Source organism: Jaculus jaculus, chromosome 2 (assembly GCF_020740685.1).
Source record: "Jaculus jaculus isolate mJacJac1 chromosome 2, mJacJac1.mat.Y.cur, whole genome shotgun sequence".
Classification (NCBI taxonomy): domain Eukaryota; kingdom Metazoa; phylum Chordata; class Mammalia; order Rodentia; family Dipodidae; genus Jaculus; species Jaculus jaculus.
Window position 1 is genome coordinate 137357550 of NC_059103.1, and position 17553 is coordinate 137375102.

The 17553-nt window shown below is 38.8% G+C and overlaps 1 protein-coding gene across 10 annotated transcripts in view; it reads left to right on the plus strand.

The window, feature by feature from the left end:
* Cspp1 (centrosome and spindle pole associated protein 1) overlaps positions 1-17553 on the plus strand; it is a 164833-nt gene that overhangs the window by 22232 nt on the left and 125048 nt on the right. For 6 of the 10 annotated variants that reach the window (XM_045143285.1, XM_045143289.1, XM_045143287.1 and 3 more), the window contains exons 4-7: positions 6936-7039; positions 9457-9480; positions 12377-12457; positions 15528-15626. In XM_045143285.1, the coding sequence (XP_044999220.1) occupies positions 6936-7039; positions 9457-9480; positions 12377-12457; positions 15528-15626 (308 nt within the window). The remainder of the gene's footprint in view (positions 1-6935; positions 7040-9456; positions 9481-12376; positions 12458-15527; positions 15627-17553) is intronic. The other 4 variants (XM_045143286.1, XM_045143288.1, XM_045143292.1 and 1 more) reach the window with 1 other exon arrangement.

The following is a 17553-nucleotide window of genomic DNA, read 5'->3' on the forward strand; positions in this document are numbered from 1 at the left end:
CTCAGTGTCACCTATGTGTACTTGAAGTGACATCACTTCTAATGACTCTAAAATGATGCTCAGGCCTTATTTGCCACTAAAACCATCAGAAGACAACTGCTAAGTAAGTCTCACTGTTTCTTAGCTCAAGTTAAGATGCCATTATTAACACATACCTAAAAATGAATACCATATTCAGATTGTTTAATACAATTTTTATTTTTTATCACCTACCTCTAAAGCTATAAAATTTTAGAACCAGATGACAAAAATAAGAATTACAGGGTATTTTCTATTCACTAGACCTTACATTTTTGATGAAATTAATAATACAGTTAACATTATATGTTTGTCTATTAAGATAGTTAATAAATGCTACTTGAATTAACAGTAGAAGTCAATTATATTTAAAAAAAAACTTTTATTTATTTATTTATCTTTGGTTTTTTCAAGATAGGGTCTTGCTACAGCCCAGGGATTCACTCTATAATATCAGGGTAGTCTCATATTTATGGCAATTTTCCTACATCGGCCTCCAAAGTGCTGAGATTAAAGGTGTGTACCACCACGCCAGGCCCTGACTTTTAAATTTTTAGGGGACGTTGCTCTAGCCCAGGCTGACCTGGAATTTACTATGTAGTCTCAGGGTGGCTCCTACCTCTGCCTCCTGAGTTCTAGGATTAAAGGTTTGTGCCATTGTGCCTGGCTTCCAACTTTTAATTTTGGGACAAGGTCTTACTAAGTTGTTCAGGCTTGACTCACAGTCACTCTGTAGTAAAGGTAGACCTTAAATTTCCAGTCTTCCATCTGCCTCAATCTTTGGAGTAGTTGGGATTATAGGCCTATGTCACTAGCCCTGGCTTGTAACGACATATTCCTTTTTATTTATATTTTTTATTTTTTGAGACAGGGTCTCATGTAGCCCAGGCTGCCTTGAACTTACTATGCAGATGAGACTGGCCTTGAACTCCAAATCCTTCTTCCTCCACCTCCCAAGTGCTGGATATATACCATCCATCCCTGGTTCGAGATATATATTCTTGATAAATAAAATTGAAGTTAATATGAACAGTAATTTATAAATGAAAGCAAGTCATATTTTTTCTCCAATTCTTAAGCTCATAAAGTAAATTTGTAAACAATAGAAAAAGCCGCCTTAAGAACATGACTTCAAAAAGCTGTAAGTGACTTGCTTTTGGCCTGGGAACATAGAGCTTAAAGGAAGGTGTAATCCTTTCAGCATTGTCTTCTTGATGTAGTGGAACGCCTACTGTGACCTCACAGTTCTAAACATGTAACTGTGAGTGGTAGGCATCGTGCCTCTCCCCTGTGCGCTCACATGGCCAACAGCAGACATGAAAGTCCAAGAAGGCTGCATTCATTTTTCTTCTGTTCTTGTTTCTTCCTCTTGCTGAAGCATCTGTTTACATATTCAGGTGTACACTTAGTTGGTGAATCTTTTTTGGGTACAAGTTGTGTCACAGGTATTATCAGATTGAATAAAGCAAAGAATTTACTTTCATAGTTCTTATATTTTAATTCCATACATGATACTGTATTCTGAATGTGAGATGGTTTGGATATGTGAAGACCTCATAATGAAACCTGCTATTTTATCCACTAATTAAAAAAGTAAAAACAGGACTGGAGAGATGGCTTAGCAGTTAAGGTGCTTGCCTGCAAAGCCTAAGGGCCCAGGTTTGTTTTCCCAGTATACCTACATAAGCCAGATGCACAAGGTGATGCATGTGTCTGGAGTTTGTAGTGCCTAGAGGCCCTGGCATGCCCATTTTCTCTCTATCTGTCTCTTTCTCTCTCTGTCCTTCTCTCAGATAAATAAAAATAAAAGATTTTTAAAAGTCAAAATAAAATCCTACTATTTCTTTTCTTAGTCTTAAATTCTGTATTTTCAAAAAACATCATTTAGCCAGTTTTGGTGGCATACACCTTTAGTCCCTGGAGACTGAGGTAGTAGGATTGCTGTGAGTTCCAGGTCAGCCTGGGCTAGAATGAGATCCCACTAAACAAACAAACAAACAAACAAACAACAAAACAAAAAACCAAACCAGAAACAGCACACAAAAATATGTTATTTAGATTCCTTTGTGAAGTAAGAGTTTCATCTAGGATGCTATAAAATTGCAGGTATATGGAAATGTCTTAAGATGTTTTTTCAAGTGAGTTTATATGAGATGAAATAGTTCAGTGATATAATAAGGCAGTGATATGACACATGCATGACAGGCTCCCATCATTATGAGGGATAATGAAATGGGGTGTTAGGGCATCAGGAAAGTCCTTAAACCCAAACCTAGGTTCGTGTATACTTTTAACCAAAGAATTGGATAAAGTAAGCCTGAGAAGGATAATTATTAAATTATATTTATTGAGTGAAGTGCAGAACCAAGGGAAGGAAAATGCATACATTCATGTGGCAGGCCTGGAAGAAATGTAAAAAGAGAGTTAAGAGAGGAAAGAAAAGAAAGAACAAAGAGCTCCTGCCATGTGGAGCGCAGTTGGGGGTAAAGAGCCCATGTGGAAAGTAGGGGTCAGGGAGGTTATAACAAGGGGAAACTCACCAGAACCTGGAGGTTCATGAGTGCTGAAAAGCTGCCAAGAGAGGTTTCCTTCCCCAGGTAAACATATCTATAACCTCATGGTGGTGGGTCCTACCTTGTGCTCAGGTGACCAGAGATAGCCAATTGGTCTGGACTAGGGGCTATCTCTGGAAGAGGCCATAATGCCAAGTTCTGGGACTGAACTTGACCAACCACAATGTTAAGATTAAATCCTAGGAAAGAAGTCCTTCATCCCAGGAGAGGCTCAGGTTGTTCATAGAAGAACAGATGTAGGGAAGAGATAAGAAGGCAGATCATACTTTCTTTTTTTTTTTTTTTTTTTTTTTTTTTTTGGTTTTTCGAGGTAGGGTCTCACTCTGGTCCAGGCTGACCTGGAATTAACTCTGTCATCTCAGGGTGGCCTTGAACTCATGGCAATCCTCCTACCTCTGCCTCCCAAGTGCTGGGATTAAAGGCGTGCGCCACCACGCCCGGCTCATACTTTGATCTCTAGTAAAGTGGAGACTGCAAAGATACTTTCAGGGGCCCAGTCACCCTAACTGCTGACTCCCTCTCAGTAAGATACAAAAGTGATGAGTTGTAAATTATTTCTTCTATAGTATTTAGAATAACAATGCATTTTTATATTTAGAACTCATTTTTTCAAATATTTTATTTATTTTCAAGGAGAGAGGGGAAAGAGAGGAGAGTGAATGAATGGGTGCCAGGGCCTCCTACTACTGCAAAGGAACTCCAGATGCATGTGCCATTTTGTGCATCTTGTGTTTGCATGGATACTGGGGAATTGAACCAGGGCCCATTAAGCTTTACAAGCAAGTACCTTTAACCATTGAGTCATATCTCCAATCCTCATAAAAAAAAAAAAAAAAAGCTCTTTTTTTCCCGAGATAGAGTCTCACTCTAGCCCAGGCTGACCTGGAACTCTCTCTGTAGTTCCAGGCCACCTTCAAATTCACAGAGATCCTTCTACCTCTGCCTCCTGAGTCTGGGATTAAAGGCATGTACCACCATGCCTGGCTTTAAAAAATATTTTTATTTATTTGCAAGCAGAGAGAGAGAGAGAAGAGACAGAGAATGGGTATATCAGGGCCTCTAGCAAATGAGCTGCAGATGCATATACCTCTTTGTATATCTGGCTTTACGTGGGTATTGGAGAATTGAACCTGGATAGTAAGGCTTTGCAGGCAAGTGCCTTAACTGCTGAACCATCTCACCAGCTTCTTCATAATTTTTTTTAATCTTTTTTTTCTTTAATTTTTTTTAATTTAATTTATTAGTTTTCATTTCAGTGAATACAGGCAGTTTGGTACCATTATTTAGGCTCATCTGTGATCTACCCCCTCCCATTAGACCCTCCTTGTTAATGAAAATGGGTCGTGCATTGTGGAGTTAGCCCCCAGTTATTAGTATGATAAATGTCTCTGCAAATCATGACCCAACATGTAACTCTGACATTCTTTCTGCCCCCTCTTCCTCAAGATTTCCCTGAGCCATGTTGGGTTCATTTTTGGTCTGCTTCAGTGCTGAGGTGTTGGGGGCCTCTGAGGCTTTGGCTCTCTGATTTGGTAGGAGTTGATTTTTCTCTGCGTTGATCTCCTTCCCCTTTGTGCTGGTATCCAGTTCACAGGAAAACATCACCCTTGCTTATTTCGCCAGTTGTCCTTAGTTTCAGTTGGGCCCCTTTTGAGGTATGTTGGGGCAGCTCTCTTCTTAGGATCTGCATCTATCTGGAAAAGAGAAGCAGATTCTCCAACGGAGAGTAAGTTAGCACCCGGAAAATTGAGATAACACTTACTTTTTTGATAGACAGTTTGATAGGTGTAGGCCCTCTTATACCCTGTGATTGATGGTATCTTGATATTGTAGAGTGGGCTTGTGTTTGGGTATGGTTCTGACTTGTTTCCCAGCTCCAGCTAAGGGTCTAGTACCACTGAGTGGATCAGTTAGCCAAATCAAGAGCAATTGATTCCTCACCATGGCTGTGTACCACTATTGCACTTGTGTGGGCATCACATCTGGTTATTTGTTGCTAATTAGGTTAAACAATGTGTTGCTTGGACAGATCTTGGTCATTTCCCCCAGTCGCCTATGTAGCGCCTTCTGGCACTAGACATGCTGACTGTCTGGGGACTGACTCTCTCCTGGCTTCCAGCCATGTCATTCCATTTTACGTGTCAGCTGTATATGGAGTCTTCAGCAATAGGGTCTTATCACTGGCCTTTGGTGGGTCATCAAGTACTCTGACAGAAGTCTGTCATTGTTTTGGGAAACCTTGTAGGTTTCTCTGGTCAAAAGCTCATTGTGGATGACTAGACCCTTACAGGAAACACCTGAACCACAAGACACTGGAGAGGGTAGGATCAAGACTGACCTAAATCTCCTACATCTTCCCTCCCTCCCTCTCCCCCTCTCCCCTCTAACTCTTGTATATTAGTTATCTTTTTCTTTAATTTTTATTAGCATTTTCCATGATTATAAAAAAAAAATCCCATGGTAATTCCCTCCCCCCACCACTTTCCCCTTTGAAATTTCATTCTCCATCATATTACCTCCCCATCACAATCATTGCACTTACATATATGCAATATCAACCTATTAATACCCTCCTCCTTTCCTTTCTCTTCCCTTTATGTCTCCTTTTAAACTTACTGGATACTTCATAATTTTTTAAAGGAATGTACTTAAACTTGAAGTTCTTTTTAAAGAAAATTCACATCCATTTATATCCTGTTATTTGGGATAGTGAAAATAATATGGAGGTGGATAGTGATAATGATTGTACAACATTGTGAATATACATGCTTCATGCACTGAGTTACTATGTGCTTAAAAGATTGAAAAGATGTTTAAGCCAGGTGTGGTGGTGCACACCTTTAATCCCAGCATTTGGAAGGCAGAGGTAAGAGGATGGCCGTGAATTCGAAGCCAGCCTAAGACTACATAGTGAGTTCCAGGCCAGCCTGGGTTAGAGTGAGACCCCACCTCAAAAACCAAAAAAAAAAAAAGAAAAAAGAAAGGAAAGGAAAAAAAAAAAAAGAAAAAAGATGTTTAAAATGGCAAATTATTTTAAGCTGGGTATGGTGACACACACCTGCAATTCTAGTACTTCTGAGTTCCAGGCAAAAGGATCAGGAGCTCAAGGTCATTCTTAGCTTCACAGTGACTTTGAGGCCTGCCTGGCTACATGAGAATTTTTACAGAGGATTGTTGTGAGTTCAAGGCCACCCTGAGACTACATAATGAATTCCAGGTTAGCCTGAGCTAGAGTGAGACCCTACCTTGGAAAACAAAGGGGGGAAAAAAAGTCAAATTTCTTATTATGTATATTTTATCACACAAAATATTTTTGCTTTTTTTTTTTTTTTTTGAGGTAGGGTCTTGCTCTAGCTTAGGCTGACCTGGAATTCACTATTATAGTCTTAGGGTGGACTCAAACTCATGGCAGTCCTCCTACCTCTGTCTCTCAAGTGTTGGGATTAAAGGCATGCGTCACCACCCCGCTCTACCACACAAAAAATTAACAACCATTATGTGAGGTCAGAAATGATGACTGAACTTTTTTTGGCATTGTCATCCTGTAGATAATCTTTTATAAGAAACATGTTATACCAAAGATAATTTTAATTGCTAAAAAAAATCACACTTTTATTCTTTCTACACTAAAAACAAACATTTTAAAATCTTGCCTTTACATCTGTAGAAATTAAAGTAAAATTTAGTGAAATATAAATATAATAGACTGGGACAAGGGGGTCTAAGAGTACAACCTTTTTATAAAATAATAGTAATAAAAATAAATGTAATTAGATCCCTGGTTTTTAAAAAGTGGAAAGGTAAATATGCACACACAACATCTATACATAACCAATATAAAGTTTTTTAGAGATGCATAGAAAGCCTCTGGAAGAGTACATACGAAACATTGTGAGTGGCTGCTCTCAGCAGGAGAGCAGATGGCTAGGGTTCATGGGCAAGAGTGTTATTTGCCACTGTGTCTATGTGTTACCCCTTGAAGCATTCTATTTATTTATTTATTTATTTGAGGGAGAGGGGGGGCAGAGAGAGGGGGAGAAAGAATTGGGTGCTCCAGGGCCTCCAGCCACTGCAAACTGCAGACGCATGCACCCCCTTGTGCATCTGGCTTACGTGTGTCCTGGGGAATCAAACCAGGGTCCTTTGGCTTTGCAGACAAATGCCTTAACCACTAAGCCATCTCTCCAGTCCTGAAGCATTCTAAGATAAGAAATCTTGATTTCAGTCTCACAATGAATGAATGCCATCTATGCTCTTTTATAATGAACTTTGTTAATAGGAGGTCAAATTTCATTGATAGCGATTTGAAAATTAATACATTTCTTAAGAAGTTTTCTCTTTTAGGAATTGATTATGGATTAAGTTTACCCCTTGGGGAAGACTATGAAAGGAAGAAACATAAATTGAAAGAAGAACTACGGCAAGATTACAGACGCTATCTTACTCAGGTATTGTATTCTCTTCATGAATTTTGTCTTTTTTTTTTTTTAATTTAGAGAGCCTTTATTAGATTAAGTGAAGGAAGTCCAGAGATCTCCCACTATGTGGAAAAGCTCTGAATTGTGCCTTTATCTGCAGATGCATGTACCAGCATGTGCATCTGGCTTATGTGGGACCTGAAGAATTGAACCTGGGTCGTTAGGCTTTGCAGGCATATGTCTTAACCACTAAGAAATCTCTCCAGTTCTTTTTTTTTTATTTTTAAAATATATTTTATTTAGTTATTTACTTGAAGGGGTAGAGAAAGAGAGAGCACGTCAGGGCCTCCAGCCATTGCAGACGAACTCCAGATGCATGCGCCCCCTTGTGCATCTGGCTTACGTGGGTCCTGGAGAATCGAACCGGGATCCTTTGGCTTTGCAGGCAAAGGCCTTAACCACTAAGCCATCTCTCCAGCCCAAGTTCTTTTTTTTTTAAAAAAATATTTTATATATTTATTTGAGAGAAAGAGAGAAGAGGCAGAGGGAAAGAGAATGGGCATGCCAGGGCCTCCAGCCACTGCAAATGAACTCCAGATGCATGTACTCCTTTGTGCATCTGGCTTACATGGGTCCTGGGGAATTGTACCAGAATCCATAGGCTTCACAGGCAAATGCCTTCATGGCTAAGCCATTTCCCTAGTCCAGACTAATTTTTGTGAGGTGTTAGTCATATGTGTAAATTATTAGTGATATCTGGCTTAGTAATTTAGTTAAAGTTAATTTATTATTATTTGTGGGTATGTGAGTGTATGTTGTTTCTGTGTATATGCATATATGTGTGCTTGGAGACCAGAGGAGAATGTTATATACCTTCCTCTTCCACCTTATTTCCATGAGATGGATTCTCTCGTTGCAACTGGAGTTACAGTTTTTCAGTCAGATTGGCTGACAGTGAGCCCCAGCGCATCTCTGGTCTTATTCCCTGAGGACTGGGGTTATAGGCATGTGTGCCAATGCCTAGGTTTTTACATGGGTGCTGGCATCAACCTCATGTCCTCATATTTGCTCAGCAAACTCTCTTATCCGCTGAGCCATCTCCCCAGCCACCAAAGTTAATTCTCTGTTGAGAAAAGTAGCTCTGAGAACTCATGGTATGAAATAATGCAGATTCTTCCTGGAGGTGTAGTCAGTGGTAGAATGCATGGTGAGCATGTACAAGGCCCTGGGTGTGATCTTAACTGGGAAAGGGGCAAGTATGGGAAATGCAGTAGTGGCAGACTGTTGGCCAGTTTACTGGGGAAGTGGGTTTTAATTTTCAGTTGAGATTGTTAAATTCTGGTGGCTCATGTTTTCTGGAAGACTATCATGGTTTAAAGAAGCATAATTATGATTTTCCAAACCTCTATTTTCTATCCATGTATTAAAATAGTGTAAGAGGGGACATAGGGAAAGGGGAAAAGAGAAAGTGGTGGGAGGGGATTATGATCATGGTATATGGTCTATATTTGTGGCACTTGTCAATAAAAAGTTACAAAAATGACACGTGAGGTTCTATGTGCTAATTTTTCTGTGAGCTAAGCTTATAAAATATTAATTCTTTGTTAAAGGAAACAGTTCAAGGGAGAAAAGATTTGTCATGCTCATGGTTTTAGTCCATGTTCAGCTGGCTCCCTTGCTGTGGGCCCATGGTGAGACTAAAGCATGGCAGAAAGGTGTTTATATTATGGTAGCAGTAAGCAGACAGCTAGACATGAAAGGATTTGGGTATAAGGTTTAGCCGCCCCACCCCAAAGACGTGTCCAAAGTGACATACTTCATCCAGCAATGCCAACTAAAATTTCTAGCGTCTCTCAAAATAGTGTCATATGCTGAAGGTTGGGCCTTCAACACTTGAACCTCTGGAAGACATTTTATATCAAACCTGAACCACAGAAGTCTTTACTTTATGATTAATGCTTTCTTTAGCAGAACCCTTATTTTAGGTACTTTTATTAAATTATAAAATAAAGCTAAAGGTTTATTATAGGATAAGTTTTTAAAATTTATTTATTTGTTAGAGAAAGAGAGAGAGAAAGAATGGGCACGCCAGGGCCTCCAGCCACTGCAAACTCCAGACGCATGTGCTCTCTTGTGCATCTGGCTTATGTGGTCCTGTGAAATTGAACCAAGGTCATTTGGCTTTGCAGGCAAATGCCTTAACCACTAAGCCATCTCTCCAGCTCTAAGATTTTCTTTTTGAGCCATAAAATTATTTTTTAAACAGTTATGATGGCTCTAGTTATCCAAAATATACTTTAGATTGTCCACTGCTTCATAGTGTTTGCTTTGTGTAATGTTCTCTTAGTGTGACTTATACATGGAGAGAATGAACTTTTCTTTCTTTTTTTTTTTTGAGAATGAACTTTATATGCGTTTTATCAATGATTTGTTTCTCTTGACTTTAGGGAATTACACAAGCAAAAAGAAAGGTAGGGCTGTCTGCATAATTTTCTCCTTGAGATGTAATAGCTTGCAATCACTTGCATTTATATCATTCAAATCACTTTGAAAAAAGCTTCATTTGTGTTTTGGATCCTTACTTTTTCAGTATGATACAGTCTGTACATTATAATCATCAAATCTATTAGTGCAATCATTGCTTGTGGTTCCTTCTTTGCATTTATTTTTGTTGCTTTCTCATGCCTCATGCCTCTTATAAATATTCTGCAATTATACTAAGTCCCATCAGCATGCTAAATTTTTGTTCTTCAAATTATGCTAGTCATAAAAAGATTAGTAGGTGATAAAATATTTGAAAATGCTTTGAATTATCAGGGCTTAGATTTGTTGATATTTTTGCATCAGAACCAGCCCATTGAATTTGTTAATTCATATTGGAAAATAAAGATAAATAGTTTCTTTCTGTTTCATTTATTATTTATTTGCAAGCAGTTGAGAGAGAGAGAAAGAGAAAAAAAAAAGAAATGAAAGGGCATGCTAGGGCCTACTGCCACTGCAAATGGAACTCAAGATGCATGTTCTACTTTGTGCCTCTGAATTTATGTGGGTACTGGGGAATTGAACCTGGGTCCTTTGGCTTTTGTTGAGTGCCTTAATTGCTAAGCCATCTCTCTAGCCCACAAAACTATTTTTTAAAAATATTTTATTTATTTATTTGAGAGCGACAGACACAGAGAGAAAGACAGATAGAGGGAGAGAGAGAGAGAGTGGGCGCGCCAGGGCTTCCAGCCTCTGCAAACGAACTCCAGACGCGTGTGCCCCCTTGTGCATCTGGCTAACGTGGGACCTGGGGAACCAAGCCTCGAACCGGGGTCCTTAGGCTTCACAGGCAAGCGCTTAACCGCTAAGCCATCTCTCCAGCCCCCCACAAAACTATTTTTACTTCATTTATTTATTTGCAAGCAGAGAGGGCGGGGGAGAGAGAGAATGAATGAATGAATATGTGTGTGTACAGGTGTGCCAGGGTCTCTAGCTCCTGCAAACTCCAGATGCATGAGCCACCTGTAAATTCTTGTGTTCTCAATACTTGGGAGGCTGAAGGAGGTGGATTGCTGTGGGTTTGAGGCCAGCCTGAGCTATAGAGTAAATTCTGGGTGAACTTGGCCTACAGACTGAGATTTTGTCTTAAAAAGAAAAAGAGCTGAGCCTACCCATAGTGGTACACCCCTTTAGTTTGGAGGTAGGGTCTCATATAACGAAAGTTGTCCTGGAACTTACTCTATAGCCCAAGTGGGCCTCCAATTTATGGTGGTTTTCCTACCTTAAGGCCTTCCAAGTCCTGGGATTAAAGGTGTAAACAACTATACCCAGCTCACTTAGAAATCACACCAGTATATCTCACATGTTAAAAATGTGCCAATTTTCCCACACTCATGCCCTAGAAGTTTATGCTTTGTGAAGTTTGTTCCTTTTATTATTATTTTTAAATTATAGAACATGTGACCTAACATACTGATGAGTCCCAATGCAGGAGAGTTTGAACATTTGTCTCTCAGTGTTGCAGTCAGGTTTGCATTGCTGCTAGAAATCACCCAACCAAAAGCAGCTTGTGGGGAAAAAAGTGGTTTATTTTGGCTTATAGGCTTGAGGGGGAGGCTCCATGATGGCAGGGGAAAACGATGGCATGAGCAGAATGTGGACATCACCCCCTGGCCAACATCAGGTGGACAACAGGAACAGGATAATGTGCCAAACACTGGCAAGGGAAAATTGGCTATAACACCCATAGGCCCACCCCCAACAATACATTCCCTCCAGGAGGTGTTAATTTGCAAATCTCCATCAGCTGGGAACCTAGCATTCAGAACACCTAAGTTTTTGGGGGACACCTGAATCAAATCCCCCACACCCAGTATTTACTCAAATAAAATTTAAGTTATAATAAAGTTATGTTGTTCATATTGAAACTTTAAGACATTGTCTTAGACTTGTTCTGGAATTGTTAAATAAAGCAGTAATGATTTGTAACTCAGTTGAGGCTTGGATTTCTGAGTGTGGTTTTGTTTTTGTTACTGATCATTTATAATTCTATGAAATGTTCAGGTTTATAGTGTATTTCAACATATAGGGTAAACAGACTTAAGGAGCTAGCCAGTCATTTGTTCTATTGTTTCCTTTGACAAAGAAACATATTAGAGTTTTATAAGCCAACTATCATTTATTTTTATTTATTTATTTATTTATTTTTTTTTTTTTTTGAGGTAGAGTCTCACTCTAGCCCAGCCTGATCTCTGACCTGGAATTCACTATGTAGTCTCAAGGTTGCCTCAAACTCACTGCAAGCCTCTTACCTCTGCCTCCTGAGTACTGAGATTAAAGGCATGTGCCACATAAAGCCTACTGGGCATTTATTTGCAGTGGCAAGAGATCCTGGTGCATACACCACAGAATTAAAGCCAGCATCATAGCTTAATCTTTTGGTTTTTGTGTAGATGCTTGCTCACATTACTGTAGCAAAAGAAAAAAAAAATGAGCAGCATAAGGATGTTTGTAAGGAAGTTAAAATTTTACCTTTTGTTCAAACAATCAGTAAAGTGCAGAAAATGAAGAATATGTACCTAGGAAAGGAATATATAGTGGAAGTTTCTTTTTGTCCATGCTTTTAATCATCTTGAATCAGAAGATATATAGGTATTGGACATGAAACTTATAGCTTGAGATGGCCTTTCAGGGAGTTGTTGACTTGAGGAAAATTATCTTTTTTTTTTTAAGTAACCTTTGGTATTTTGTCTCTGTTGTCATTTACATTTCATCTTGTGTTCTGTATAATGTAATAGTTTAGAATATGGAACATAAAGACATTGATGAAACATTTTCTAAAGGTAATTTTAGCTAATATATGTATTTTAATGTGTGTATATGCAGAAAAATTTTTTATCCACGGATGAAACAGACCCTTCTACTCTAGGAGTTTCTCTTCCTATTGCTGAGAGGTTATCTGCCAAGGTATGTGGATCAGAGTTTTTTTTTTATGTGAGTACCAGTTTTCTGAGGCTTCAAAATCATGATAGAATGTACTTCTGATTTTAGTACATATCAATTATATCATTTTCCCTACACGAGTATATTTCTTTAAATTTTGTTTTCTCTTTTTGTGGAACTTCTCAGTTTATTGTTTAAAAAGTGTTTTGGGGGCTGGAGGAATGGCTCATTGGGTAAAGGTGCTTGCTTACAAAGCCTTTTGGCCTGGGTTTGGTTCCTCAGTACCTATGTAAAGCCAGCTGCAGAAAGGGACACATGTGTCTGGAGTTCATATGTAGTGGCAGGAAGCCCTGGGCACCCATACTCATTCCCTCTAGCTCTGTCTCTGTCTCTCTCTCAAATAAATCAATAAAATTATTTAAAAAAATAAAATGTGTTCTTTTAATATTGTAGGTATTAACCATATAGTGTGATATATTTAAAAAAATTTTAAATATCTTTTTAAATTTTGTTTATTTTTATTTATTTGAGAGTGACAGAGAGAGAAAGAGGCGGGGGGGGGGGGGGAGAGGGAATGGACATGCCAGGGCCTCCAGCCACTGTAAATGAACTCCAGATGCATGTGCCACCTTGTGCATCTGGCTGTGAGTCCTGGGGAGTGGAGCCTTGAGCAGGGGTCCTTAGGCTTCACAGGCAAGCGGTTAACTGCTAAGCCATCTCTCCAGCCCTTTAACTTTCTTTTTTAAAAATTTATTTTATTATTTTGTTTGTTTGTTTGTTTTTCAATGTAGAGTCTCACTCTAGCCCAGGCTGACCTGGAGTTTGCTATGTAGTCTCAGGCTGGCCTGAACTCAATGTGATCCTCCTACCTCTACTGAGATTAAAGGCATGCACTACCACATTTGGCTCTAACTGGTTTTATTTTATTTTTTTTGATGTAGGGTCTCACTGTAGCTTAGACTGACCTGGAATTCACTATGTAGTCTCAGGGTAGCCTCGAACTCACAGCGATCCTCCTACCTCTGTCTCCCAAGTGCTGGTATTAAAGGCATGTGCCACTACGCCTGGCTTCTAACTTTTTTTTATTTACAAGGAAAGAGAGAGATAGAGATAGGTATATATATAGAGAGAGTAAATGAATCCAAATAAGAATCAGAATGAATGGGTATGGTAGGGTCTGTTGCTGCTCAAATGAACTCCAGATGACTGTGGCAGAACCTTGGCCAACCTGGGCAGCAGCCTTTGTGAGCAAGTATCTAACTGAGCCATTTTCCCAGCCTGGTTTCTTTAATTTCTTTAATGTTTTAATTCTTTTGCTACATTTGATTATAGTTAATTGAATATTCAGAATTTATTTTCTTCATTAATTTCTGACCTACAAAGTTTATGTTGTGTGGTGCAGTTATCAGTGAAATGAGTGGTTGTAGAAGAGTGAATGTTTTGAGTGGAGCAAGGGTAGGGGCTATTTGAATATATGTTTCTGCCATCCCATTAACACAAATTCCATTTAAAAAATTTTTTGTTTATTTATTTATTTGAGAGTGACAGAGAGAGAAAGAGGCAGAGAGAGAGAGAAAGAGAGAGAGAGAGAGGGAGAGAATGGGCATGCCAAGGCCTCTATCCACTGCAGATGAACTCCAGATGTATGCCCCCTTGTGCATCTGACTAACGTGGGTCCTGGGGAATTGAGCCTCAAACCGGGGTCCTTAGGCTTCACAGGCAAGCACTTAACTGCTAAGCCATCTCTCCAGCCCCACATTCCATTTGTTTAGGGATGGAGCAGGGACAGTGAATAGTATGTAAGAACAAATGGACAGTTAATGTGTTTCAGAAGCAGACCTAGTTTCTTTAATACTCCTTTTTTTTTTTTTAAATTAGTTTTCTACTCTGCAAGTACAGGTGGTTTGGGTCTTTATGTCTTGTTTCAGCAACATTAAACATACTAGAGTTTTAGTAAACTTTCTAACCTATATTTGAGTTTCAACAGAATATTTTCATTATAATATTTTAGTTTCTACATAATTTTACCTTTTCTTTTTCCAGGTAAGGTCTCATTCTAGCCTAGGCTGATCTGAACTCTGTAGTCCCAAGCTGGTCTTAAACTTACCATGATCCTCCTATCTGTGCCTACCAAGTGCTGGGATTCAAGGCATGTACCACCATACCTGGCTACTTTTACCTTTTTATGCTTAAAATATGAGAGTCCTTTAACTAGGGAAAAATAGTTTAGTATCAGGTATCTTGGGAATGGGCTGGAACATTAGGAGAGGAGGTCTTTCTAGGATGGATTGAAGGAGGCTAATTGGTCATCTTTGGGAATATGCCAGACCCCCTGGTAAACACATGTACCATATTTTCTAGGTAGCAAGATTTATTTATAAAGGTTTTGGCTAATTGTACTGGTTTGTCTAGAATTGTTATTGATAATAAAACTTGTAATCTATATATTTATAATGCATAGCTCTTTGTAACATATCATTTACATTATAATATAAAATGGAAATGTTTCATCTGGGCCTGGTAATGTAGGCCTGTAATCTCAGCTATCAGAAGGCTGAGGCAGAAGGATTGAACTTTTAAATCCAGACTGGACTACTGAGGCAGTGCAAGGCAAGCTGAGGCAACGTATAAAACCCTATATTAACCAGGTACTGTCTCTCCAGTCCATAGAAACTCTATCTCAACATATAAAGTAAAAAAGAGAAGAATGGGGATGTAGCTCAGTGGTAGAGTGCTTGCTTAGCATTCAGAATGCCCTGGTTTTTATCGTTAAGCATTGAAGAACAAACAGAAACAGCTAACTGCCACCAAAAACACAATAGAGATGTTTCATAAATAATGTAGCTCCATTCTTTGGTGACTTTCTGTGTTAATGGATCAAAGCATGTACCCATACATTTTCTCATAAGGCAAGAGAGACAATGATGATCAGATCTTTTTTCTGCTTTTCTCTTTCCTTGTAGTGACATCTTATCCTTGCCATTATTAGTAAAGCTTGATTTATATGAGTTCTGATTTGAATGTTTCTGATTTGACACTAAGGAATTTTTTCTGAAGTTGAAATTAACCTTGTCTTTTGATTTTCATTTTTAAGGAAAGATTGAAACTTGAACGCAACAAGGAATACAATCAGTTTCTCAGGGGTAAGGAAGAATCCATTGAAAAGGTCAGACAGTTAGAAAAGAATACTGAGGTATGTTTTTGCCTTTAAAGTGGCTTGTAATACCATTGGCTAAATATTATATATTTCTTGAGAAGTTGATATATTTTGAATATTTCACATTTTATTGTTATTTTTAAATTTTCTTCACTTTGTTTTTAATGTAAACATTTGGAAAATGAAGCCAAATTAAATCAAACAAGTAACATTAAATATTTAGTTTTAAAAATTGTTTGATTTGGTGTGTGTGGGGGCCTGAGGCACGTTGGATGGAAGTAGGTGCTGGGATGGTAGAAGAATAGCCCCCCTCAGTTTACTAAAGAACACTTATTTGATCTGGAGGTTCTAGTTTCTGATCTTGCCAGCTAGAATAACAAGTGAGAAACCAAGATAGATTCATCTATACACTGAAATTATAGAGTTGAAGATCTCAAACAGAAAAATTATGGCTTACAAGAATATGTTAAGAAACTCTTGGACAGGAAGGAATGGTAAGTAGTTAAATAGAGGATTTAATCAGCCACAGTGAGCATTTTTGTAAAGAATTGATTAAAATTGACCAAATAGCAGAGCATGTAGAAAAAGAAAAATTTTGTGGTGGATACTGCTGATGAGGAACTTGAAGAAGCAAAGATTGGACTCATTTGCCAACAAAATAACATAACAATATTGGAAGATACAATAGAAAGGCTTAGATCTATAATTGTAGAGACTGCAAAAGCTCAGAATAACTCTCCTTATAAACTTGATTGCTTTGTCAAGTCTTTAGAAACAGACAGAGATTACTGTAAGATTAAAAATCAAAATTTGAGGACAATGATCAGAAGTAGATCTAAAAGTCCAAGACATCTGTTCCCATCTTCTGGGGTGCATCCTGTGATGGAGAGCTTTTGAAGATAGCAGTAAGAGACCATGAAGAACTTACTGTATGCTGGAAAAATATGAATGTCAGTTAGCTTCAGAGATCCAGGGTAATGTCAAGGCTCTTAAATCTGAGATAAGCCCTCCCTTCTTTATGAACAGGCACAGGAAGAAATTGCTCAGCTTTGTTGAGAAATGATGAAAACTGTAAGTCTCCAAAGTTAGTGAGAACACATGCTACTCTTTGTGGGTTAGAGACTGAAAGATATAGCTTTCACTGATTTAGGAAGAATGACCATAGAGCAGGATAGTCTGAGGGAAAGGCTAGAGGTGGGAAAGAAAGACTTTTCTTCCCCTGAGCAGGTGCAAGGCCATGCGCACTGGTGCTGAAGCACAGTTGCATATTTGTTTTAAACAGATTGCTCAGGAGACAGTGTTTAATGAGAAGGCTCACTCAGTACAAAGGATAGAAGTGCTGGAGTGTATAGTTCATATGTAAAGCAGATACCTGGGCTATACCAACTTTCCATGGTTTTCCCTCCCCCCCCCTTTTTTTTTGAGGTGGTGTCTCACTCTAGTCCAGGCTGACCTGGAATTCACTGTGCAGCCTCAGGGTGGCCTGGAACTCACAGGGATACTCCTACCTCTGCTGGGATTAAAGGCGTGAACCACCATGCCCAGCTCCCACTTGCCTGTTTTACTGGGTCCAGACAAAGTGTTTCATTTTTCTCAGTTAGTGTTTACAGTCCTATAGTACTCAAGGTTATGATACATATAGTTTTTGTTACTTTTTAAACTTATTTTCTTCTAAAAAATGTGAGTAATGTTTTGTGTGTACAAAGTGTGTCTTAAAATTTTTATTTATTTATTTTATTTGTTAGAGAGAGAGAGGGATGGAGGGAGGGTGAGAGAGAGAAAGAGAGAGAAAGAAAATGGGTTCATCAGGACCTCTAGCCACTGCACATGGACTCTGGATGCATATACCACCGTTTGTGCATCTGCCTTATGTGGGACATGGAGAATTGAAACTGGGTCCTTTGGCCTTGCACACAAATGCTCTAACCACTAAGTCATCTTTCCAGCTTGCAAAGTGTGTTCT